Consider the following 27,747-nt stretch of genomic DNA (forward strand, 5'->3'; position numbering starts at 1 on the left):
AGTGGCGCCGTACCGCGGCCGAACTGTTTTAGCAGGGACTTGCCATACCTTGGGCATTCGAGGGGCTCGCTCGACCTTCCTCCACGACCCCTTCACCGGGAGCTCCTCATCAAGCCGCTCCCGAGGAATATGCACCCGTCCCACCATGAGCAGCGCCGCAGAGCCCTTGCGAAGGCACTCCATCGAGCGTACGGCCCCGAGCCGGACGCCGTATGGGTGGACGCTGCCTGCACGGGTGATGAAGCGACAGCAGCTGTGGTGGACTTCTCTTTATCCGCCCTCCTCACACTACCTCTCCCTCCAGACACGTCCCCAGAGGCTGCAGAGGAAGCCGCCATTGCCCTTGCTATCACCCGCACGGAAGCCCGGCACATTTTAAGTGATTCTAAAACTGCGATTCTAAATTTTGCTCGAGGACAAGTCCCCTGCTTTTAGCATACTGGACTCGCCCGATGCACCCCCTCCCCGCCAAGTGGAGCTGATATGGGTGCCCGCGCACTCCGGGAATCCCGGAAACGAGGCCGCCAACCTTTTAGCCCGAGGTTCTTTAAACCGGGCTCGGGTGGCCTCGGATCGGGGATTCACAAAGGACCGCATGCACTCATTCAGCGAGCTGAAGCAAGCCTACAGAGCCTCACGCCAGCTCTACCCCCCGCCCCACTCCTCCCTAGATAATAAACAAGCAACACTTTGGCGCAGACTGCAGACACACTCTCTCCCCTCACCCCTTACCCTAGCTCACTATCATTCCTCCTTCCCCACTCCGGCATGCGCCCTATGCCCAGAAGCCTTCGCTTCTTCCCTCCACCTACTTTCCCTCTGCCCGGCGGACCCTCCCCCGCGGGACCTAGAGAACCTCAAGACCTGGGAGGACTGGGAGACCCTGCTGCGCTCGGAGGACCCGGCCGTGCAGACCATCGCCACCGGCCGGGCTGCCAGTGTTATGGACCTTAGGAACATATACACTTGAGTGCAGTGGGGTCGTGCGGGGACCCTGGGGCGTGCCCCGAATTCCTCTTTAAATAAGTTTCTCTCTCTCTCTCTCTCGACCTTCCTGCTTTTTTGCACGCCCAGAACGTCTAATTAAACCTGGTCTGTGTGCTTCAACCGTTTATCGGTGACATATTTGGTGGAGGTGCTGGGCATGTACTCCGACTACGAGGACACTCTTGACGCCTGTTCTCCACGCGTGGACTCAACACCCGTCCACAAGCCGAGCCGCCGTCTGCGAGGCCTACAACCGGAGTTCGGCCAACTGACAGCGCCGATAAGAGCCATGACATCCACTGCGGCTAGCCAGGCAACTCATCATACTGGGAGTGCCCCGCCATTCGTCCTTCACGCATTTCGGTCGCCGCCACCGTTCCACGGGGACAGGTTCTAGGACGTCGAAGACTGGTTGGCCACCTTTGACCGAGTGGCGGGTTTCAATTAGGGAGACGGCGAGCGCAAATTGCGCAACGTCTACTTTGCGCTGCACGACTCGGCCAAAACGTGGTTCGAAATCCAGGAAGCTTCATTTACCATCTGCGAGGTTTTTCGTCGAGAACTGCTAGCAACATTTACCACCTGCAAAAGAAAAGAGAAGGCTGAAATCACCCTGCACCCGAGAGCACAGCAGTCGAACGATAGCGTCGCGATGTTCATCGATGACATGATGCGACTGTTCAATCGGGCCGACCCTGCTATGCCCGAGGCCAAGAAAGTGCGCCACTTAATGCGCGGCGTAAAAGAGCAGCTTGCCGGACTGGTCCGTGACCTGGCAAGAACAGTGTCCGACTTTATTAGCCACCACGGGATGCGGCACCCGCATATGGCAATATATTCGGGCCTTCCTTCAGGGACGCACGGCAGAACTCCACCTTGGGGATATTGCCTCCCAGCCTTTCCCCCTGCCTAACCGGGGTACCCCACAAGGGGCGGTTCTGTCACCTTTACTTTTTAACATTGCCCTAGCGCCACTGGCAAAGGCCCTTGCTGCTATCCCAGGGCTGCACACAGCCATATACGCAGATGATATAACCCTCTGGACAACGGGAGGATCCCTTGGAACAGCCCAGGATATCCTGCAATCTGCCATAGACATCACCACCACTCATTTAACTAACACAGGCCTCTGTTGCTCTCCAAATAAATCGGAACTCCTGCAACTGAAGCCCCTCCCCAGTGACCCCCAGATCGAACTACACATGTACGGCAATCCAGTGCCCATTGTGCCTCAGGTGAAGATTCTCGGCCTTCTCATTAGCAACACACTCGATGCAACCACCACCCTACAGCTCTTGCAAAAACAGACCAAACAGGTCGCTGCACTTATCAGGCGGGTGGCAGCACGCAATCATGGGCTGTCTGAACGGGAGACCCTCAATATGACAAATGCACTAATCATTAGCCGCATTATATACCACCTCCCATACCACATACTCACTCAGCGGCAAACACAACAGGCGGACATCCTAATACGCACGGCTGTCACCTCCGCCCTACGGCTTCCACGGACGGTTAGCACGAAACGTCTCCTGGCCACTGGTACCCACAATACAGTGACCGAATTAATAGAGGCTCAACGCACCAACCAATTAGTCCGCCTGAGTCGCACAGAAACAGGACAACGCCTACTGCGACAGCTACGTCTCAATCCACCCATTCCCACCCCAACAAGTCCTACACCTTACGTAATCTCTCTGCGCACTCAGGATCACATATATCAGAAGCCCCTACCGCGCAATATGAGCGCTAGTTTCCATCAGGGTAGGCGGCAGGCACGAGCGAGCTATTACACGAAAACATACAGCAACCGCTCCGATATCCTTTATGTCGACGGGGCACAAAATTCGAAACCAGGATATTTCACGGCAGTCGCAGCCTATGAAGACGGCACAGTGGGGGCCGCCGCCACTATCCGGACTAATTCGCCTGCAGAAGCGAAAGGAGCCGCCATCGCACTTGCTTTGGCCCACTCCACCATTGACAAAAACGTAACCGTAATTTGCACAGATTCCCAGGCCGCGTACCGCCACTACCTAAAGGGCGTGGCGATGCCGGCAACACATCGTATTCTTGCCACAGTCACCTCTCTCGACCGAACGGTTACTCTGTCGTGGGTCCCTGGGCATGCCTCGATCCCCGGTAATGAGCGCGTTCATGCGCTGGCCCGAGAACTCTCCTCCCGGACCCCGGATGATCAGGCACCCAACCCTACGAACGAGGCTACATCGGTCCTGTATACATATCATAAAATTACAACATTCTACAAACTCAGCCGCATGACACTGCCACCACCCCACAGTACCTTGTCGCCCTCATCCAGCGCCACATGGCGGCAATTACAGACAGGCTGTTTTATTTCCCCCCACCGTCTCTCATGCTTTCACCCCACCTTTCCTCCTGATTGTACCACCTGTGGCGTGCCCAGATATACACTTTTCCACTACCTTTGGGAATGTCCTTCCCCAAAGGCAGTACTCCCCATCCCCAATCCCACTCATTCTTCCTGGGAGTCTGCTTTACGGACCGCTCAGCCCGCCGGCCAGAAATGGCTAGTGGATCGGGCTTTACGTGAAGCGCAAGCCCGTGGACTCCTGGACCAGTAGGGGACCACCCTGGAAGATTTTTTATTTTGTTTTGGTGTAATAAAGTTGTTTCCTTCCTTCCTACAAGGGAGGCAACGGGTATCGAGCGCTCTCTGCAGGAACAAGGCGCGCACTACGGACGTCAGGCTACTGTAGCAGCCGCTTCCGAGTACACGCCTATGTCGCTGCCTGCCGAGGAGCTTCGGAAGCTTGCAAGAATCCTTGTGCGCGAGGAACTGGTGAAACTTCGCTTTGAAGCTCCACAGGCCACTGTCGCTGCCGTAACGGACGTGGGCCGCGACGAAATCCGACGAGCTCTGCAGTTCATTGACAATATATCCATCTATTTCTCCGACCACAAAGCTTCCTTCATGACAATAACTGTTAATGAAGTGTTTCTTGTAGAAGGAATATGTGTGAAAAATAACAAGTTGTCTCTAACTGTACATACATAACTTGCTCGAATTTTTTGCCTCAACCTATCGAAAAGCTGAAACAGCTGATGACGTGCGTTCAAATTTCGTATTAGGAAGTAACGTAATCGTCGGCGATTTTTTTGGTACATGCCCAAACTGTGTAATATCAGAGCCGTATATTCCCATATACGGCTCTGTGTAATATAAGCTTGGTGTTCTCTGCAGAATGGGCATGCGTTCGAATATATCGTTGGGTGTATCTTGTGCATAAACTAAGGTGAGGGTACTTGTGTCTGAAAGCGCCTGATCGTGATTTCCTCTTCTTTAGACTAATCAAAGATTATTTGGTTGCAGGTATTTCAGTCTGGCTAATTTGTAATACTGTGATGTAGCCTGGTATGCAATCAGCCACTGGCTTTAATTGGAGTGCCTCTCTCGCAGTGCACGGCTTGCCGATCCTCGGGCGGCAGAGTGTGCGCCTTAGTTCCTCGGAGGGTCTCGTTTTCAGGGGCCCTTCTAATTAATGGGAGAAAGCCCTGCCGTCATGAGAATCCCGTGGTCTAAACGCGGCAAGATAATGACGTCATCACCCTTCCTGGAGCATTAGGTCCCTGGCGTCCCCATCGCCACGTAGCTGAAAGCGCGACTGAGGTGTCCACTGACCCAATACCTCCTGACTAACCCCAGTCAGACAGTTTTGCGTCTTCCCTTTCCTCAAAAATCAGCGGAGTCTAAACTTTCCGCTGGCTTTGAGAAAAAGAAAGGCGCATAAATGCCTGTATTTGAGTATGACGCCACCCACCCACCAATGATCCAGTGAGCGTTACACTTACTCTCGCATTCACACATGAGAACTCCTTAGGTTCCCCGATAATTTTTGTTGTTTGTGCCACCTTGTGTGCTCCTTTCCGCAGTATATTTAGTGCTTTGCTTGAGATTCTCCCTATCATGTAACTGGTACATCTCCATTGTGAATCCGTTATGATTATTAAGTTCTGGTTGGCACTGTGGGTCTTGCTTGCTACAGCATCCTCCGCGCCTTCTGCGCGAGTTTCTCGAATTGTGGCACTTGCTATGGTGTTTTGCTCGTAATCTATGATTGCTATACGCATCGCAGTATCCTCACATTCGGCTGCATCCGTGTTGAGGTGTGGAGTGCTCTCAAACGCTTTCTATAGGTATTTAGCCCTGGATTTTTCTTCTCTCTACATGAGTTCCGGGTGGTTATTTTTAGGTATTCGTGCTATATTGACCTGCTTCCGCCTTTCTCGTGATATGTCTTCCTTGTTGCATCTGCACCTGGTGGCTAGTTGTACGCCTGTCGATTTAAACATGTTCCTCCCTGTGTGCCTTTGTGATGGCCTCTCTTGTGGCGTGCGGCTCCGGAATAATTTCGACTACGTGGGGATCTTCAAGGTGAACCAACATCGCACGACTTATGGGCGCCTTTTCGCAGCGGTTCGACGCTCGCGAAACCTATAATGACGCAACTTTCGACTGAAGCAAGGAGGACTGCGAATTGTATGGTTTGACGTCCAGAAGCGACCGATAGATTATGAGAGACGCGGTAGCGGTGCTCCACGTTAAACTAGTCCAACTGGGATTTTTTGACTTGTTCTGACACCGCACATCATCCGCGGTACACCGTACCGTGCTCGATGGCGGTATTAAGGCGGTTAATGCCTCATCGTTGTCGACAGAAGGCTGTCAGCAGAAGATTGTCGGCAGATGTGTCACGCTTTTAACGGGTGTCCACCGATATATGTGAGACAGTTAGTGTGTAATTTCCTTTCCTCAAATAAAATTTAATTTTCTTCATCACGGCCTCTCTTTCTCTTTCTTCTTTCACTCCCACTTCCTCCCTTCCTCTTCAAACGCATGACGGGTGTCCACCGAGATATGTGAGACAGTTACTGCTTACTTTCCTTTCCTCAAATACAAATTTCATTTTCTTCATTACGACCCCTCTTTCCCTTTCTTTCACTCCCACTGCCTCCCTTCCTGTACGGTGCGGTTCAGGTGTCCACCGAGATGACAGGGAATTACTGCGCCATTTCCTTTCCTCAAAAAGCATTGCGTTCGAAGGGGGCGTTCCGTGAACTCCTTGGCAGCGCTACAACACGCTGTCGCGTTCCACTCCTAAAGGCGAAGCTTAAGTGTCATTAATTAGCAGTTAATTAGCATTTAGTCATTAATCAGTAATTAGTCATTAATTAGTAATTCGTCCTTACTTAGTCATCAGTACTTAATTGTGTGTGACGTCGTGACGTCATCAATGCCACAGAGGCAAAGTTGTGCGGAAAACGCTGTCGCCTGTACGCACTCGACCATGGAAGTGCCCCCTGAATTTTTTTTTGCACTGTCTCCACCGAAACCCGCCCGAGGCCACCTGGATTGGACCCGGGTTCTCCGGCTCAGCTGCCGAGCGCTCTAAACACTAAGCAAAAGTCATTTACGCAGGTAGTTCTGACGTTCATTTTGACAGCTTGATAAAGCGGAAATACATAGCTTTAATGAATTGGTTGGTTTGGTTTGGTTTATGGGGTTTAACGTCCCAAAGCGACTAAGGCTATGAGAGACGCCGTAGTGGAGGGCTCCGGAAATTTCGACCACCTGGGGTTCTTTAACGTGCACTGATATCGCACAGTACACGGGCCCCTAGAAAAGAAATTCTAGCCGCCGCGGCCGGGATCGCTCCGTGCATATATAGAATAAGCTCAGTTCGGTAAAGAAAAGTTATTTTCTGGGCTATGGCACAGGCCGTGTGGAAAAATCTTTTTTTTTTTTTTTGTCGTCCATTCCGGGCTGTTCAGTGTGCTCTAAAAGCATGCTAGTCGGAAGAGATGCGTGCCCTACGCCTATAACGAAATGTGACTGCAGCGGCCAGCATCTGTCTTGCGCTTATACTTGAGTCCGGATGCTGTAACCACAGAACCACCGGATGTTATTAGTCGAGAGCCTTACCAGTGTGTATGGTCTCATGCTTCGTGCTTGCTCTCGTCTCTGTTGACTCCGGGACTGCGAAGCCATGGTTTTCGGGCATTCTTGTCCGAGCGGACCGAGGGCCTAATACGTTGTCAGGTTTGGGCTCAGTCGTCTTCTTTTCAAGGCGCCGCGCGACGGCACGCGCTGGTAAGTGAGGCCTGCCGTCCTGTCAGCCTCCTCTTTATTCTTTTTCGTTCTCGTAGGCTCAGACCAAAAAAGGATATTTTTTGTTGTAGCTGCCGTTTTTGTTTTCTTGTCTTTGGAGATCCATGGTGGTGTGATTGGTGTTATATTTTTAGAAGCTTCATTCGTTTCATCACGATGCTACTTGTTATTTCTTAATGATGCGGAGCGCCCGAAAGTGAAGCCACCGGAAGTAAGCGGCCTTGACCCGGAAGGCAGCCTTTGGCAGTGCACGAAATCTGACCTTAGCACGGTTCTTCAGTTTTCGTTTTCCTCTTGGCGTTTCGTATTTTTGCCGTTCTCGTCTTTTTCCGCGACGATGTGCCTACCTGTAGCACCGTCAACTGCATGAGGAGACCAGCAAAGTCTTCGGGAAAGACGTTTCGAAAATAAGGGTCCATTGCATCGCAATGGGGCGACACCAGCAGACGACAGAACGTCGCTACACACGGCATTTACAGAAATGATACAGAGCCTTGTCTTCTCAGCCCTGTGTCGTCCCGCTGCGCTAGCTTCACCAACTATGCTGTTTATTGTGATACACGTCCCCCCTCTAAGCGCAAGTTATACCACCAATAGGGGATAAATTTAAGAAAGAACAGATGGAAACTTTCTCCAGGCAGCTGACTTTGCAGTCCCTCTTTACCGATTTCTGTTTTTCCCGAACCGAAACGAGGCCTCGGCTACTACCTGGTGGGGTGCCGACGGTGTTCCGGTTCACGTCGGGGCCCCCAAAAGGTAAAGTACTCCTTTTCTAACGGAATGTATAACGTACTGTTCGTTAATTTTGTAGTATAGCAAATTGTATATGCCTGAACGGGCTTTTATTCGTGATGCTTGGTACAATTTACTTCTAATAGCGCTTGTCCTCCGTTCCTCTTTCTCGTCCACAATTTCTCTCGCGCTGTGCACATCGAAAAAGGCATGCGCTGCAGCCTTCATCTTTCTCATCATTCGTTTCTCTCGCGCTGTGCAGCTTGGATGCTGTAAGTTTTCCCGGAAATGAGAGGCTGAGGAGCGTATTCAGGAGCGTATTAAGGCGGTGATTTGGAGAATCGGGATTAGCTTTCGAACAAATTAGTCAAAAAGTTTATACATTATTTCCAAATGTCGGCTAAAACGAGAGAACAACACAGTACTATCGCTGCTCCTCTTTTGTTATAAATAAATTGATTTTTTAAGAATGGTAATGGCGCAGTATCTGTCTCACATATCTAGGCGCACACCTGAACCGCGCCCTAAGGGAAGGGAGGAAGGTGGGAGAGAAAGAGCTGCCATACAACTTCGACCACCTGGCGATCTTTAACGTGCACTGACATCGCACAGCACACGGGCGCCTCTTGCGTTTCGCCTCCATCGAAACTCGGCCGCCGTGGTCGGGTTCGAACCCGGGTACTCCGGCTCGGTAGACGAGCGCCGTAGACGAGCGCCTTACCACTGAGCCATCACGGCGGGTTGTACTTCCATTTCCTGCGGTGAACTCTTGATCGAATTTTATGCTCAATCTTTCAAATGAGGCCTCTGTGTGGATTATCTTTGTTCATTTAATAACTTTTGTTTGTTGATTGTGAATGTGAACTGTTTCTTTTTGTATGGTGTGTAGTTCAATACATGAAAATAGTACTCCTGGTTTCTTAAATGTTGGATTTCGTCCATTTATTTTTTCTCCTCTGTGCTGAAACGAATGAGTGGGAAGTTGCATGATGTTGGCAATGCGGGTGCCTGTGATCATGTCAAGCTGCCATTATGAAAGCTTTTGCACAGGCCTCCGGCATCACGTATGCGTGATGCGAATTAAGTTATTATTACTATTATTGTCATTAAAACGAAATAATTATGTGTGTTCAACATTCGCACGTAAATGTGACAGAATTGCTCGTGTAATACGCGCAAGCTTCTGTGGCACCTTCTTTCCGTTTATTTCTTCATTTATTCGTTCTTCCGCTCGTTCGTTCATTCACGCTCGTCCATTCATTCACGGAATAAAAGTTATCTTGTCTGAAATCGTTTCAGTAGCTTTTTATAAAGGTGCGCGTTCTGAATGAATTGATTATGAAGGACAAAATGTACACAAAGCCTTCTGGTTTTAGCTCATGGGATAATTTTTTTTCTTGCCTACATATTATTTTACTTTCTTCCCTGCGCCTTCGAGATATGTCTTAGAGGTGACAAGCTTCCATTGGATAGTTCAGTGATGCAAGCGGCAATGCGGTACTTCTTGAAGAGCTTCAAGATGAATGTCCTTCGTCAGTAAGCCACATTAAAAGAGACTTCAATCCTGTGGTCCCAATTATCGGGAAAATGAGGCGAGAGAAGAGAAATGTATTAAAACAGCACAAACTCGCGAACATGCATCCAAGAGACGCTTCGAATATTTGTGTGCTTTGTTCAGAGACGGGCAGCCACGACCAACATGCCAGAACTGAACTTCGCAGTTGATTTCTGTGGAAAGAAAGCCCTGGCAGGGCACAATCGTCAAATTTATACAAATGAACTTAGGTGAGAACTGAAATGGTCAACTAGCAGCTTCCGCCACTTTCCGCTGGAACCTGTAATAATGTAGGAATGAACGCTATATTAAAAAAAACCATAAGTAAGGTGTCGAAAGTAAAGCGCACACATTCCCGCAGGTACAAAGGTACCACGAGTTCAAAAGTGGGAAACAAATTGACGGAAAAAAAAAACCCAGGAGGTGGTCTCGTTCTTTAACGTCCACCCGCTGCAGGAGTTCCCGGGATATGCAGCTAGCTATGATTTAACTTTTCAACTGCCCCATGTCCAAACGGAGGAGCAGTTTCGCAGCATGCGTTTACGGCCCACAGCAACTGTATAGGTTGGAAACATAAAGAATGATTCTACGTCCACTTCACTACAAAAACGAGCCTTGTAGGCACCCCTACTTTTTTTGCAAGCAGGTGCAATGTGCTCCCAGTGGCAATGCGTCCAACCCTACTGCACCACTACGGAATCCTCGTCGCCCCATGGAACCCACATGTTGTTGTGAAGAGAAGGATTCGAGCGTTCGTCGGGCCCCAGGTTTCCGGGTGGCACGGCTGTCTGCTCGTAGTACTCCAGACGAGATAGAAGTCTTCGCGTAACCTGCGCAAGAAACCTTTGTGTCATTATATTGCCGTTCCTACGACTAAAGGCTAGCACGGGTGCCAGTAGTCAAATTCATACAAGTAAATTGCTGAAATTTGCACTCATACCGGAGAACAACTCCTCTCTACCGCTCTCTCATACTTACTCAAGGCGGAACCTTTTTGCTTCAATGGAATTTCTACTTTGCATTAAAAAAAACGCAAATAGTGCGGAGAGCTTTATTTTTTACTTACAGCGATGGTATCAGCTTAGTTTGTGATCGTCTAGAAGGGTAAAACACGTTGCGGGGCTAGTTGGTGATGCATTTTCTTTTCTTCAAATTTAAAGAACGAGACGAATACACGTCCTGTCATGTCTATCTGTGTATTCGTCTGAAAAGTTGGCGCTGTTTAAATTTGAAGAAAAGAAAAAAGTCTAGAAGGGATTCACTAGTTTTATTATGTTTCAAAACTTTTATGTAATCGTATTTTATTAAGATAGCAATTACTCATTAGCACTCAGCCAAGTGCAGCCAGACGGTTACAAGGAAAAGCTATACAGTTTTCGCAGAAACATCGTAGTTGATAAAAAATTAGTCCTTGTCGGGGGTACGGGTCCTGGAGTCCTGGCCAGGACAGAGTCTAATGCGATAGCATTATGAGAGCAATGAAGGCAGGAACTCTCTGGCATCTGCGTCTGTGTGAAGCCTCCGGGTGGAGAGAGGAGAGTTCCTCTTTATGCTTCTTGGAGAGAGGATAGATAGGCCGGACTAAGAGTACTCTGAAAGAGTGAAGGTGACTAAAAATGGCGCAACAAAATTAAAGATGACTAAAAATGCCTCAGCGAAATAAAGATGACTAAGAATGACTGAGCCAAATTACAGATGAGAAGAATTATCCAGTAAAATTATGCTCCATTTCATACAATATGTGCTACGCTGTGAAAGGTACGGATGTAGTCCACATGAAAAAATAATAAAAGGCGTGTTACTCCGCGGTTGTTGAAAAAAAAAAGGTTTTTGAGGAAAGAAAATGGCGCAGTATCTTTCTCACATCTCGGTGGACACCTGAACCGCGCCGTAATGGAAGGTATAAACGTGGGAGTGAGAAAAGAAAGAGGTGCTGTAGTGGTGGGTTCCGGAATAATTTTCACCACCTAGGGATCAACGTACACTGACATCGCACAGCGCACGAGCTTCCTTTTGCGTTTAATGAATAAATAAATTGGTTTTGAGGAAAGGAAATAACGCAGTAACTGTCTCACATATCTCGGTGGACCCCCGAACCACGGCGTAAGGGAAGAGATAAAGGAGGGAGTGAAAGAAGTACGGAAGAAAGAGAAAGAAAGAGCACAGAAAAACTTACAGTGCTTGCCTCCCCCAAAACCACAAAGTGAGACAAGAACTTATGCCATGCTCCGAGTTTATATTCATTCTTCGTAACAACGGATAAAAAGCATTTCTCACTGTTCACGAAGAAGTGTTCACACAGCAGTCACAACTGACAGCTCGTCTCTTTAACTCCCACCCCCGGCCCTCCTGCCCGACTTGGCATACCAGTCCCTCCTCGACTACATCAATGCAATTTGGCGCGGGGACACCCCCCTGCCAATTGACTGGAAAACGGCTCTGGTCACATTTATTCCTAAAGCAGGCAAACCAATTGACTCAGATAACCTTCACCCCATCTCTCTCACCTCTTGTGTGGGCAAACTAATGGAGACGATGGTGCGGGATAGGTTATCTGCATATCTTGAACACAATCATGTTTTTGCAAGAACCATCTTCGGATTCCGCCCGCACAGATCCGCACAGGATGTCCTCCTGCAACTTAATCGGGAAATCCTTGGCCCCCTCGAATGCCTCCATAATGACCGGGTAGTACTCGCCTTGGATCTTAAAGGGGCATTTGACAATGTAACACACGAGATCATACTCACTAACCTAAGCCAGACCGACTGTGGTCTCAACACATTCCGATACATAAGGAAATTTTTAATGGATCGCCTATCCTACATCCGAATACAAGATACAGAGCACGGTCACTACCTACTCGGCACGCGGGGAACCCCCAGGGGCGGTACTTTCCCCGCTGCTCTTCAATCTGGCTATGATGCACCTGCCGGCACAGCTGGAGGGTGTTGCCGGCGTGCAGCACGCCCTGTACGCCGATGACATCACCCTGCGGGCCACGCAGGGTAGCACAGGGGACATTGAAACCAGCCTGCAAACAGCGGCGACGATAGTAGACCGCTACGCCCGTCGCTGCGGTCTTCAATGTTCCCCTCAAAAATCGGAATTTGTGCACCTCCGCCTCTCGCAGAGGTGCACAACTAAAACCTCTCTTTCTCTTGAGAGCGGTACCATACGCGAAAGTGAAGAGATACGGTTACTAGGACTCTACATCCACAAACACAGGCGGCCAGACACTACATTGGCCAAACTCCGTAAGGTGGAGGATCAGGTGGGCCGCATGATCCTCCGGGTTTCCAACAAACGCGGGGGGTTACGAAGTAAGGATGCCTTGCGGCTGGCAAACGCCTTTGTAACCAGTCGAATTCTCTATTCGACTCCTTATCTCCACCTACGGAAACAAGAGGAGGATGCGCTTGAGGTCATCCTTCGTAAAATTATTAAGCGTGCCCTTGACCTCCCCATCACTACTTCAAACAGCCGGCTTATGGCTCTAGGGGTGGTGAATACTTTCTGGGAGCTCCGGGAGGCGCACCTTACAAATCAGTACACGCGCTTGTCGCTAACGGAGTCGGGTCGCCGCCTTCTTACTCGACTCCATATCCAACACACCCCTCCAATGGAAGACAGGTTTCGCATCCCAGAACTGTGGAGACGTGCCCTCCACGTGCGGCCTCTTCCAGCAAACATGTCACACGAAGACCATAATGGTCGGCGCCTGGCACGAGCGGAAGCGCTAGCCCGACATTATGGCAGCAAAACAGATGTATACTACGTGGACGCATCCGGCCCTCACCACGGGGCATGGTACACGGCCGCGGTAGTTCACAACAGCAACACAGTTAACGGCCTCACCTCCTGAGCCAGCAGTGCAACACGAGCAGAAGAGGTCGCGATTGCTCTCGCGGCCTCACATTCCGATTCAAAATACATAATCACCGACTCGCGAGGGGCCTGTCGGAACGTCGAACAAAGCTGCACTCCCTTCCTAGCCTATCGAATCTACCAAAATTGCATACGGGATACGGACCCCGCACACCGTTACCTTATATGGGCCCCTGCTCATCAGGGGTTGGCAGGAAACGAGGCAGCAGACGCAGCCGCCCGCGAGCTCTCTCACCGGGCTATTTTCTCCTCCCCATCCGAGCAGGAACCCGATTTTAATCCGGTCTATACATTCAAAGATATTCCAACATATTATCAAAATTGTCATCGCCTTTACCCAAGCCCATGTAAAGGCCTGAAGAAGGCGGTTGAGCGGCTCCTTCTCCGCCTTCTCACCAATACATTGCTGTGCCCGGCAGCGCTAAAACATTTTGACCCCTCGTTCAGCGGCAGCTGCCCGCACTGTAGTGCAGTGTCTTCTGACACCTATCACATGGTATGGGCCTGCCCCTCCAACCCCGCTATTCGCTCCATCCCCAACCCAACCCGGGAGGACTGGGAGGCGACCCTGCTCGGCTGCCACGACTTACAGGCCCAACAAGCCTTAGTCGGGCGCGCCCGGGCGGCGGCCACCGCCTCTGGGGTCCCATACTAGGGACCTCCACCTAGTGTTTGTAAGGATCGGTCCCTTACGGGCTGATCCGAACATACCTCCTGTTCATTCTTAATAAATGTTTTCACCACCCACCTTCCTCCAAGGCGGCGACCGCGCGATAGCGCGCGGTATTCTTCGCGACTCACGTGAACTGCACTCGGGAATAAAAGTGCTTATTTCTTGCAACCCGGCCATAGCTACACATGAGATAGGGTAATTCAAGGTGTTTATCACGGCGCTTTCTATCTTGCGCAGTTTACCGTTGACTACGCTCAATGGCAATCCTCAGCTTTCGAGTGGCTGGAGATTTGGAGACTTAAATTTGTTAGAAACTAATAAAAAAACATCTAATTCTTTTATTTTCTCTTACTACAACACCTTCATTTGCAAACACGAGAAAAGTAGCTTAAGCACTCAGGAGCAGGGGTAGCGGAAGTAAACCATCAACTCAAGTATGAAATACCTCTGGTTTTTCGTCGGCAATATTGTGGTACTCGCATGGGTCTTCAATTATGTCGAAGAGGCAGGGCGCCACCGTTGAGTCGCAGGCTGTGCGGTGTTGCGCATTCACTCTTGCACACTCCAGTGGCTTAGAGTAGAGTCCACCAATGGGCAGTGCTTGCTCCTTTTCGCCGCACTGAGTCCTCGTGAAACCATGGCTAATGAGAACTCTTGTCACGACGGAGTCTTTGCAAGCCTCCATGGCCCGACTGGCAGCGTTTCCGTCGGGATCCACAGTGCCAGAAATAGGAATCCATCGGTCGCTTTGCCCTCCGAAGTCGGTGCCGATGACGAGCTTGTACTGGTCCTGAATTATAGCGGAGTGGTTCTCAATGGGGTCGATGTTCAGCAGCACCTCATCCCTTGGCACTGAAGATTTCGGATCACGAAGAGACCGGATGTGGCTGACGCCGTCCAAGTCGGGGCCAAGGTCCCCCAGCGATCCCCCTGTAAGGTAAATTGTCAGCATTACGTAATTTCTAGCTCTAGCTCTTGTTTTTTTTTTTTTTTGCATCTGTAAGAAGAATAGAGAAGAGGTGCAGCAGCGGGGCAGAATTCATCGTTTAGAGGAGCGGTACACATCCGTCGGAGAGCAGTTTGTGTAAACGTAAAATACACTACTTCCAAAAAATATCTGGCTATTGTGTGGTTCCGGATGAGCAGCATTGCCATGAAAGACAGCAAAGATTTTTCGCGGTAACTAAGACTGTACGACAAATGCGACTGGGCAAGCCCGGTAAGAGTAGTTAGGCCAACGCGTTACCGTATCAGCCGTACTGTTACCCATCCGTTTAAAACTGTCTCATGAATCAACGCGCGCCAATATAAAATTATCAAAATTATAAAAAAAATAGCGAGCGTTTTTCTTGCTGAAATTCACTCTCAGGTGACAAGCCAGCCGTGAACAGAAATTTTTTGAGCGCTGCCGGACAGCCGTGCGGCCAGTACGGTAACGCAGTGCCGTGCTTGGCTAGCGACATTTACCGCGGTCCTAGTTCTCGTAGTTGAAGTATTAACCCTACGAAGGTGCTAAAGCTCTCAAATGGTGGACGCGACTAGATAAGTTTGATGAGGAAACGGTTGCTACCATTTGAACACCTAAAGAAAATGGATATCTGTTCCAGTGCGCTTGCAATTGAATTTTGGGACCCTTTGTTGGCACTTAGGCCGTGCACTTAGGCCTTGAGCAGCGCGTACTCAAGCCTCACATATCTTGGAAGGAAGATAACGTATTCTGCCGTGCAGAGGGCACGTCTCACGGTTATGTCAGGAAGCAAGTGACTCGGAGACAGCAGGTCTTCGTGGTGGCTTGCCACTCGTGGAAGGTGCTCTTGCTATATGAGCGAAGCAATGCCGCGCACGATCATGATCAGGTATCTTTAAAATGATTCGCTTTAAAGTCTGGCTGCTGGCTAATCATGTTGGCATACTCCATAAACTGTTTGGATGCCCAAGGCTGCTTAGGCCTTGCCAGCTCATCTTTTGAAGAACACCACCACCCTATTACGTGCTGTATATTTATAGAGTAGTCCATTCGGACCGGGGTAGATTTTTTGTTATCGCTTGGCATCAAACTAGAACACACACTCTTTACACACTTTTAAGAAAGAAGTGACTTTTTCTGGTTAGGTACTTCGTTGTGGCTTTAACATCTGCCTTGATGTTGTGTTGTCAAGGGAGCCAGCCCTCTTCGAGCCGGAGGCTTTGACATAATGCATCGCTCTAAACAGATAGCAGTAAAAATGGAGTACTCTCCTCTAGAGCACTCCATTTCATAAAAAGTAGAGCGCCAGAGGATAGCTTACTTCCTTCTTACTGCCATATAGGCATATTCATGTTTAGAGTGTGACCACGTTTCTCTGTCTCACTTGTCAACGTGCACAAAGTAGGTAGGGTTACACACCGGCCATCTCGTACAACGTGGGTAACCAGTCAGTCGCATGGAAGAGGCGTTCGTACACAGACCCCGGCCCGTACCAGAGGGGATCAGCCGTCCACACGAGGCCGGGCACGCGGACTCCACCTTCCCAGAGTGTCTGCTTCTCTCCCTTCAAGGGCCACGGAGAGGCAGCGTCCATGCTATAAGATGTGGCCGCAGCGCCATTGTCCGATGTGAACACAACTACGGTGTCTCCGAGCATGCCCTTCTCGTGGAGTGCCGCGAACACCATGCCAACAGACTCGTCCAGAGCAGACACCATGCCTGTGGATATGGCCAAAGAAAGATAGTACCCCTGTGATAGTTGGCAATAACTCTTCGTCCCACGGTGAAGTCCTTCGTTCGATTTGTTAGGCTGTAAGTGTTGCCAGGCGACAAAAAAAAAACCGGGGTAATGCGGAGAACGACTCCAGAAGTGACAAACGGCTTCCAAGCCAGGCGGAGAGGTCGAAGCCTCTCCGACATCCTCTTAAGGCATCAACTCAAAAATGCAACGCTACTGATTACTTTGCTTCATTTAGAGCAATGCAAGAACATTGAGCTCTGCAGTATAGCTGAAAGATGATAAAACTGTCCGATAGAATGTGTGGCTGGATGCTATTAAGGTACCAGTGAATTCTGATGCGGTATGAGTAGAATAGTATAGCGACCGTTACTCCTATGTAGAAGGTGTCTTTGTTTATCATTATGGTGCGCAATCCTTGTGCGCACCCTTGTATTAGAGTGCACTTGCTGGCTACACAGTTCCGTCTTGTAGTATGCCTCACCTGCGTACAGTGTCCTGTTGACGTGTCCTATGCCTTCGTATCCTCGTACGTATCGTTCAGGTACCTGGAGACACTCCATCTCGCCGGCAAAGTGAGGAGCCAAATGAGCCAGGTAGAGGAACATGGGCTGCGGGCACATGCAGGCTTTACCATGCATATGTATTCTACGTGAAAAGCCAGCAGCCAGTGCTCTAAAATTGATGGCAGAAAAAATTATGATTTCCGTTGCATCCACGGCTATTGTGCTATATTTAGTTGAATAGGCACCAGTTTTGAAGCTGCGCTAATTTTCTTGACTAAATCTTGCCATCGTAGAATCTGTTACTAATGCATTAGGTCTCAGTTTCGGTGCCTGCAAACGCCGCTGAGGTCGCCAGTTTTTTTAGACGGTGCACTGGTATCAATCGTAGGCCCTCGGCTATAGGGGCACAGACTTTATCGGCAAAAGAACCTGCGACCTCGAATCTCTTAGGCCTTTTAAAGGTTCTCGCGCGAAAGGTTCCTTCAGAATTTCCTTATTGATTCAATTTTAACACCTTTGAAAGTTGTGTTATGTCATTTTTTTCTGTGCCAAATTTGTGCTTGTTCAATGAATGCCATGAAAATTGTTTTAAAAAGTGCTTTGACACCCTTGTTTTCAAGAAGCGTCGTAAGAAAACTTATCGCCGGATGTTTCTGACGTTATTTATGAAGAACAGACCCCAATTTAACGTATATATAGAGACGTCTTTGATCGACTGCTCTGTATTTAAGCTCTTTTTACAACAAACGACAGGGACCAACAGGCGTGTCGCTGCTGGAGCGGCGGAACGTACACTGCCAGGTTGACGGGCACTGTACACCTGCTGTACCGCGACATCCTTGAGAGGACCCTAGATGAGAGACATGTGTAGCTAACGACGCTGATACATCGCTCGTGGTGAACAGGAAGACTCGGCTCAATGATTGCTTTTCCGCAGCGATATTAAAAACTTAACACTCAAACGAGCGTTGCTTAAAGCTTAAAACGAGCAGGGAAGCAATGTTGAAGTCACAAATGTAAGCTCCCTACAGAAAAGTGTTCACCCCAAGAGTATCCTGCCGCTGTAGGCCACAGCACAGAGTTCATCGCCCTTGCTCTTCTAAAGCCTGTCTTAATAACGCATATCTTCGCGCATCTGTCTGTGCGAACAGATGTGGCCGATGTCATTTCCGTTTTTTAACAAGCTGCTCTCGGTAAATGACAGTAATACCCGGCCTCGTTGGCGTTAGCTGTAGATGGGGAATCTCTTTCGCATGAGGCCCGTGTACTGTGCAATGTCAGGGCACGAAAAAGAGCCCCAGGTGGTCGAAATTATCCGGAGACCTCGGCTATCGCATCACTCACAACCTGAGTCGCTTTGGGGAGTTAAATTTATAAAACCAAACGAAACCAAATCAAACCTTTCCCTTGAGTACCGGCTGCAGCTGTGGTTGTATATCGCTACTTACCAGGACGCGCCGAAGCCGGAAGCAAATTACTTCAAAAATCTAAGACGTTGACAAATCTACCCGCATGCTCCATTATTTCCATTTTCAAAAGCACGTCGATATATTCTTCGCTAGCGCTCTGGCAGGGCAGTTATGCTACACGTGCCTACATGCACACATAAAAAACCTACGAACCTGTAATAAATTTGGTGTGTAGATGCTCGGAAATTTCTGTGAAGGTACGCACGTTCTAGTAACTCATAGACCAACATTTAAAAGCACCTCAAAACCTGAGAATTTATGACCTCCTGTCTGCCGTGTTATTCTAACTGCTAGAAGAAGAGAAATTATTGGCTCTGAAGACACTGCCTCGGCAGACACGAAAACAAGAAAGTGTTCTCACCTTCTCCTTCGGATGGTTTCTGATTATGGACACGGCCTCTTCGCTGACAATGTTCGTGTAATAAGCTCCATCGTCGGCCCTAGATGGCTCGAGGCCTCGAAAAAAATCCAACCCATGTGGCATACCAGGCTGTGAAGAAAAACGATGGCTTAACTTTTTTTTTTCGGCACTAAGTGCTTCGTTGATAGCTGATGGTTATGAAGGCGAAGCATCAGTCGAAGCATCTAGAGGGTATTGTACAGGAATTCGACCACATCATCATTGTCACTTTCTTATTATAATTTATGTTTACATTGGAGCAGTAACTTCTACGTGTGCCCTAAATTGTTTCGCTACGGTTCCATGTGCCCGAACGCTATACCAATAGTTATCCTAATATTTTCCGTGAATCAGACTCCCAAAGCATTCAGGACTCAGAAATTAGTTTCATAGCTGATTCCTTGTATCCTTTTCTGTTTTTTTTTTATCCTCGCCTGCAAAGAGAGAAATCAGCCGAGAGTTCTCTTCTTAATTTCCTGAGTAGTCTTTTCTTTATGCAATCGTTATTACTAGGACATTTGAAATGGGGTCAGCTATACCTCGTTTAATGCTTCGTTGCTCTCACCCTTTAACTTTATTGTTCAATAGTTTGATCAAATATGGAGAAGTTTGAGCACACATCTATCTCCTCGGTACAATAACAAAAAGTTTACATGAGAGCATTCTTTTCCCTGTGGTCGCCTAGACTTTCGAAGGGCTAGAGCCGCCTGAAATTTTCCCATACAGAAATTACACCAATATTTTCTCACTCCGTCCCCCTATCTTCCGACCAACATGTGGGGAAAGATTCAAGGCAGTTCCTCGCTATATAACGAAAAAGTGAGCCGAACTAGTGGAGCTGATGCTAACCATTTATATACTATATGAGCTTGTTTTTTGAGGACTTTTATATCAGTCCCGCTAATTGTCTTTACAAGTGAAACAAGCGGAACGCACAGTTTGGTCATTGTCTCTACATGCTCAGAGTCGTCTATTGCTGTTTTTTTTTAACCATCAAAGACTAGCTTACCGCATCCCGACCGTGGTTGTAGTAGTCCACGAAACCGCCCCAGGATCCCACATGGCTGGAGAAGCCTCGTCTGGTGGGAGTGTACTCAGACTTATAGAAGCCGAGATGCCACTGTAAAAACAAATTCTCAGCACCCACTTTAATTGACCTCATGCTGCTTTGAAGGAGTCTCTTTGAAAATATATCTTTTTGTGCGCAGGAGAAAACAAAGTGGTGACTGAGCTCAGTTGAACACTGAAGGGTGTGTGGTTTGATAGCCAAATGAATATTTCACATCCATAGGCCTCCAAAAAGAGGCCGAATAGCCCACGGGTTTTTCTATTCATACTTTTTGGTGATGCACCCATTGAAGATGCTCCCATCTTGCCTTGTACGTGGCTACATGTTAATTGGCTACGTTAGCTTCAGTAGAGTAGCGGGGGCAACAACATTAAAAAAAGCGATCCTTGTCACATTTCTTCCACCAGGTAAACCACTTTCAAGGCCATTTGCGTCACATCACCACGGGTCGCAGATCTTGAAGATGGCGTCATGCCCGTCCTATATATGCCTTATGGCCATAACCAACCATGCTAATGCTCTAATTAGAAGTCAGGTGAATGGGGGAACTATAGCGCCGTTGCCAAGTTATAGAATTTCTACCAGTGTCTGCCAGCAGCCATTGCCGGAAAATTACTGCAAGCATTTCAAATGTGAAAATTTATAGGAGGTCCTAGGGAAGTCCCCGAATCGCTTTGGCTGCGTGAATAAACGCCCAGAAAAAGTATTTAGCCCAGCGATATCTCTGCAGCATTTTACCAAAACAGATACGATGAGAAGCACCTAGCTATTTCACTCCTCCCCCGCGTGCGAAGAAGCAATAGGGGTAGTTATAGGGGCGTAAAAAAAATTCAGGGGGCACTTTGGCTCTCTAAAGTGCTGCAAGGCGAAAGCGTTTCCTGGCGCACTGTTTGTTTTTATTTACTTTTTATTTTTCATATTATTTTTATTTTTGCTCCCATCTTGTTTTTATTGTTTTTTATTTGTATTTTCATATCCTATTTTATTTCGTTTTTATTTTTGCTTATTTTCTTATTTTTATTTTCCTTTTCGTGACTTTATTCCTTTTATTTTATTTATGAAACCTATGCATTCACTAGATGCGCCTTTATTCATGCTGGAACCTTGAGCCTTCGTTGGCGGAGTGGTAGCGTCTCCTCTTCAAATGCCAAAGGCCCTGGTTCGATTCCCACCCTCGGCGCAGTTTATTTTTCAGCAGTGACGCCGAAAGGCGGACAAATCTGCCGATGCGTCTGTCGACACGGGTGCCAACGCGTGCCGACATTCCTACCGACGCGTCTGTCGACATTCCTGCCGACGGGTCTGTCGACACGGCTACCGACGCGTCTGTCGACACTCCTGCCGACGCGTCTGTCGACATTCCTGACGACGCGTCTGCTAACAACAGTATGAGGCATTAAAGGCTTTCGCCTTAATATGTGCGAACTTAAGTATCTGCGTTTACATATGCCTCCTTGGAATCGATGACATCACATTCCGCGGTCCACTCCTTCAAAGTCTCTATAGGCCAGTATGTGAGAGTAGGAGCTGCCAGCCACGACATGCTGTACCGGTCCCGACGGCGCTCGCCCCGGCTAAAGAGCGAAATGTGACCGTTGTTGTAGTTAATACTCAGTTCTTTTTCCTTTTGGCCTACTTCTTCCCACTTTTGATTGTCTCCTTCGGCTGAGCAGTGTAAATAAAGTTGTCCTACAAAACTAATTTCTTTTTCTGTTTCTGCACGCTCCGCACGTTCAGTTCCTCACACTGTACGGCACTTGGGCGGGACCATTGCCACCATTGCCATGTAAAGCTTAAAATCGACTTCGGCGGATGAGTTTCTCCACTCTCTTATAAAAAAATAACGGAATAAATGTCCCAAGTTGACTAACAAAGCTTTAAACTTGGAGCTATAAACGCGGTGAGTCTGGACAGTTAAATAAAGGCAAGCAGAAGGAGCTGCTTCAAATAAAATGGTCAGTTCTTTTATGCGTAGCATATTGCAGTCACTCAGTTCAGCCCTTGGGCGTGGCCGGGCAGCCACCAAACCACGTGACGTGACGTCACGACAGCCGGAGGAAAAACCGTAGGTAAAGATGGTGGCGATTATTGGTGAGAATTGCAAACACAGTAAACAAGAAAAATAAATAAATAAATAAATAAATAAATAAATAAATAAATAAATAAATAAATAAATAAATAAATAAATAAATAAATAAATAAATAAAAATAATAATAAAGAAAGAACGGCTGAGCATGGTGGCGGTTGCCACCGCCCCGTTTCAAAGGGGGCGCTCCTATCCATCCATCCATCCATCCATCCATCCATCCATCCATCCATCCATCCATCCATCCATCCATCCATCCATCCATCCATCCATCCATCCATACGTCACGGAGGAAAAGCTGCTGAGAAAATCGAGTGCCGCCGAGCAATACCTCGCGCAAAAAGACCGCGCAATATGCAGCGCATTCTTGGCTTAACCAAGCTAAGCCTGGGCATCTTTTTTTTTAAATAGAAAACGGCTACAGCGAAATGTACTGTCGGCAGCCGAAGTGATGTTTATACTACTCGAGCTCCAATTCAAGTTCTTTGTCGAATCATTTTCTGGAAGCGCCTGCTATCGAGGCAGACGAGGAGGTGACCGCTGTTATCGCAAGACATGTCAGTTTGCTCATTTCATTTCGTGGCTCAATACGTGGCTTCATTACAACGGGGAAGGAAATTGCAAGAGCAACGAGCCACCTAACAACACGAGGTGGACACGAATTGTGCAGCCGCCATTACCTTTACTGTGCTGCTGAAAGTGTCATGTTTTTTTGATCCGTTGGCTTCCTTTGGAATTCGCAACAGCTGAATGCAACTGCGGAAATTTCTGACGCAGGTGTTAGTCGACAGACACAGCACAGTATGTACTGCATGCCGCACATGGTGACCTGGCCACGCACCATCGTTACTTGCAGCTGCGACCTCAGTGGTGTTCTCGTGGCAGGCAGCCTATTATTCGTGAAACGAAAGCTGCGTAATTGAAAGCGTACTTCGGTAACAATACGGAAGATGGGAATATGATACTACGAGCCAAATACGCATGTTGTACAGCTATAATGGCTACCTCCAAAGCAAAGCTCTCGCTTTATTCATTGTCATAACAGCATGCCTAGCACATGTTTCATGCTTAAATCTAGTAGTCTCTGATTCGCAGCGATATTCGATCTGTGCAGCGATGAAAAATCTTGGTGGGTATTCCCATCCCATTTACGAAAACACACGCACGGAGCCTTTTTCTCTCTTAACGGAGATAAAATGTTTACAGAAGGAAAATAACTATTTTCGTGCAATGTGAGATTAGTTCGCTTGGATACGCGATGTTTTAAGTAAACTCACTGACCTTTCCCACCATGTAGGACGTGTAGCCCAGGCCATTGAGCCATTCAGGCAGCGTTTTGAAGTGCAGTGGTAGGCCTCGAGGCTCGTTTTGCAATAGGACATAGTGCTGCATTCCTGAATATAGGGAGGGTACACAAATAAATGACAAACACCTCATTGTCTCCGTCCAGTGAATGCGGTGCGATAGTTCCGCTTCAAGTGTATAGTCCTAAATTTATTTAAACCCAGTTTACGGTGCGCTTATCCAATACGCAATGACATCCACTGCACTTATTCAGAATGGGTCATGCCTCATTTGGAACTGAGTCATATCACACAGCTAGATACGAGACGTTACTACGGTTTCAGTTTTATTGATACGTAATCGCGCTCATCGTTCAGATAACCAGAAAACATAGCTTTAGTTACAAATGATAAGGTAACAGGAGCAATGTCCCAGGCCGCATATGGGTTATGAGGGATGCCGTATTGGAAAGCCCCGCGTTTACTTCGACCAGCTGGGGGTCTTTAACGCGCACCGAGACCACACAGCACACGGCCGTTTTAGCATATCGTCAGCTTTGAAATGCGGCCGCTGCGGCCAGGATTCCATCTCGCGTCCTTGGGCTGAGCACCCGAACGCTATGCAGCCAAGCTCAGGTGTCGGGTGAATTTTGAATAAAAAATAATAGTTTTCTGGGCCCACTCATTTCAGTTCTCTTCACTGCATGATTTTTTATTGAACGTAGGGAGCGAAAACTTTAATTACATGCAGAAAACAGCAAGTTCCAAGGAGATAAGATAAAGTTATGAGCTGCTCAGACAATGGTGATAAGAAATGTGGAAGATTAATAACTTTGATTTATTTAACCCTGTGGCGGTAAATTGAGTTTGAGCTTTTCGCACATTGTGTATTCCCAAGCATTCGTTAATCGTGGTAGACAAAAGCAGTGGATGAAAATATTAAATCAACAATAAAAAATCAATGGTAGCAAGTCAGTGAGCACCAGATCCTCAGTAGCAGATCAACAATTAAAAATTCAACAGTTGTTTATCGATAATTTACTCGTGGACGGCTGAGCAGCTGTTGCAGGGAGAGAGCTGAAATTCGCCAGAAGTACCGCTACAGATTCGCAGAATTTCGTGCCACGTGTGACCTATACTTCAGGGTCGATGTGGGCTCCAAGCGTAAGCTGCTTAGCGCACCTGTGAAGGAAAAGCGTTTCTCCTGACGAAAGAGCAAGTCATGAGAAAACCACCTTCAACGAATTGCAGTTCCGTCGATGACCTGAATAAAATTAAGGAAACAAAACTGAAAAATATAGGCTAGTTTTGGCGGGCTAGAAAATATTGCGATCTATGATTGCTGCCTACCAGAAGACTCCCACGATTAGAAAGACTCCTATGTCTACAAAAACACCCCCAAAAGGCGTAAAATCAAGCGCTCAATTAAATGTTTCCGGTAACCGGGGTCTAATCTGTACATAACCGATCACACTTGTCGAGAATACGGAAATAAATCGAAATTCTAAAGCAGTTATTGATTTTCACTGATAATTCTTGCACCAGAGCGCCGTGATACGATTTCACTTGATTTGCTCCAAGGCATACTGTTAGAGCGTTCTAGGCAAGTGTGATTGCGTCTGTACATCCTGAACAGTTCTTACCACTGTGTATTGGGTAGAGCCCGGTCATGAGGGCTGATCTCGACGGCGAGCAGAGGTGCAGGTGGTACAGGCGGTTGAGGCGTACACCGTTCCACGCAAGGGCGTCGATGTTTGGCGTCCTGATCTGATGGATTCCCTGGTAGCTCAGATCGTTCCATCCCTGCCATGCGGAACCAAAAGCTTTCTTGCTTTTACTTTTTTTATGTTCAAGATCCCCCTAAAGGCGCAACGAAAGCTTGGTTCAGGCTATTTGGTTCGAGTTTCTAGCTCAAAAAAAAAAAAAAACCAAAACAAGGACGACAATTTGAGCCAGTCCCGTCTGCTGCGTCATCCTGGTCTTTTTTGCGCCGTGCATATTAGGAACAACCCCTAAAGGCCCTCTTCAGAGAGTATTACAAGATGGAGGGGTTGGGGTAGGGGGGCTAGTGTACGGTGCAATATTAGGAACATTTAGAACTAACAAATGTGCTATCAACAGGCAAGAAGTAGCATGGTAGTATAATTGAAACACCTGAGCCTAATATACAAAAAAGCAAGAGTGAGAATATTATAAGGCAAATCATAGGCAGGCACTGAAATAGTAATAAGCTCTGAAAATGCAAATTTTAAAATAACACGTTTATAAGCGCGAAAAAGGACGCGAAGCAGTCGTAAAAGTGCAAGGTTAGTTAGTTTAGTTTATGGGGTTTAACGTCCCAAAGCGACTAAGGCTATGAGAGACGCCGTAGTGGAGGGCTCCGGAAATTTCGACCACCTGGGGTTCTTTAACGTGCACTGACATCGCACAGTACACGGGCCTCGAATTTCTCCTCCAAAAAATTCAGCCGCCGCGACCGGGATCGAACCCAAAAGTGCAAGGAACAAAAGTAACGAGGAAAATATTTAAATGTCAACGTCACGGCCAATTAGTTTATGAAATTTATTTTTGTTCGAGGAAGTGGCAGCGTTGGTAATGCAAGCCAAAATCGGAGGCAAACAGGCAACAAGTAGGTTGTGTGCGCGCTGCTGATTACGCAGAGTGCGCCGTATTAAAAGAATGTAGCAGTCCTAGTGGTTTTAGTGGATTCTTTGACTAAAGACCATATAACTTTGGCTCTGGTGCACACGAAGGAATTGTAAAAATGTCATGGGTGACAGTCTCGCTTGCTTAGCCTAAGAAAAGCTGTTAATATCTTTCCGTAATATCTTTTCAGGCGTTCCCAGTAGCCACTCAAGAGCGCAACTGCACAAACAGTCGGAATAAGTGAGCATCGTTCTCAAAACGAAAGAACAAACAAACAAAACATATATTGTGATGGAGCTTATGCTGATTGTTATTTAGCTTGTGGTTCCTCATTTAAAATTTCTCGAGGTGTTAAAAGCTCTTCACTTTTACACCAGACTGGCCTGCTCGAGGAAAAATTACTTTATCTTTTTATAATTGGCGCACAGGCTTTGCAATAGTTTACCTTACTCTTAACTGCTCAAATTACACGCTTAATAATAAACCATCAAGTGAGAGTGAGAACTGCTGCAAATAAATATGAAAGATTGTTTTACAACAGCAGTCTATTGGACTCACCAGGTCATCGGCCAGTATGAAAACAATGTGTGGTTGCTTCCGCCGAGAAGGCCACATCACTCCCATTGCTGCGAGAACCACCACGATCGCCAACGACGCCCTCACTAAAGACCACCTGTAATTTTGTTTCTTCGTCTCGTTCGCCGAGCTAAGCGCTAAATCTGCACCGTGTCCTGAAAAGTGCACTGTTTTTTCTTGATGGGGTTTGCAACGTTTTCCTGTTCGGCTAACTGGTTGTACAGTCTCGTGAGCGCAGTTCGGGCTTCCAATTTCCATGGTAGACGCAGTGAAAATTCCACCGACATGGTGCGCCATTCTAACATGAAAGATGTAGGCTTAAAGCTCCGGCAGCCGCTAAAAGCGCGCACACGGTGCTTCGGAACGAGGCGATTGTTTTTGCGTGTGCAGCAGTACGGTATGGGGAGGAAGCAGCTGCGATGCTGACTCAGAGAAGGGCAGCTAAATTACAAGGAGTGAGGGCGAAGCTGAAAGCATCAACCTAAACTGAGTATGAGTGATCTGTCCTCCTCTCTAACACATAAGTCCCTAACACAAAAAAAGCCAAAGAGGAAAAAAACTACTCCCAGCGCTATTGGCAACAACGGTTGCTCTCCAGCCGCAATACAAAACAGTGATGCTCTGCACGCAGGCGCACATTTAGGACATACGCGTGTTTGACTTTGTCGAGACCGTGGTGTCGCGAAATGATAGAACTGGCAACTTTGAAGGCTTTTCAGTGAGGGGTCATACTGCTGGTTACTCTCTACAGAGAGAAAAAAAAAAAACTACAGTAACAATAACTTCTGTATTCATTACGAAGCATTCACCTCGCTGTCAAGTTATTGTGCTTCTAAAAGAGAACATCCAAACCCCCTGCTGCTCGTCGTGAACCCGGCGGAGGTACCCCCGAGTGAACAGCTCTGCGACGTTCCCCATGCCGCTGCCGGCGGGACACTGACACAATCAAATTAAGGCACCCTACCCACCATTTTAACCATGGCGTCTGTAAAAGCAGCTGGGTCGGTTTAGGCTTGTTTT

General features: G+C 47.8%; 1 protein-coding gene across 1 annotated transcript; it reads right to left on the minus strand.

The window, feature by feature from the left end:
- Nucleotides 1-9,559: 9,559 nt before the first annotated feature.
- LOC149342044 (arylsulfatase B-like) lies at nt 9,560-27,129 on the minus strand. Its single transcript, XM_089542073.1, has 9 exons — nt 26,710-27,129; nt 25,149-25,308; nt 23,504-23,616; nt 20,076-20,186; nt 19,028-19,156; nt 17,176-17,302; nt 16,373-16,672; nt 14,432-14,916; nt 9,560-10,255 (listed from the first exon to the last, which is right to left on the minus strand). The coding sequence occupies exons 1-9, from the start codon at nt 27,022-27,024 to the stop codon at nt 10,106-10,108; spliced, it is 1,890 nt and encodes a 629-aa protein (XP_089398199.1). The 5' UTR covers nt 27,025-27,129; the 3' UTR covers nt 9,560-10,105.
- Between the last annotated feature and the right edge of the window lie 618 nt (nt 27,130-27,747).

The sequence above is a fragment of the Amblyomma mixtum genome, chromosome 5 (genome assembly GCF_055824585.1).
Source record: "Amblyomma mixtum isolate Tamu chromosome 5, ASM5582458v1, whole genome shotgun sequence".
Lineage (NCBI taxonomy): Eukaryota > Metazoa > Arthropoda > Arachnida > Ixodida > Ixodidae > Amblyomma > Amblyomma mixtum.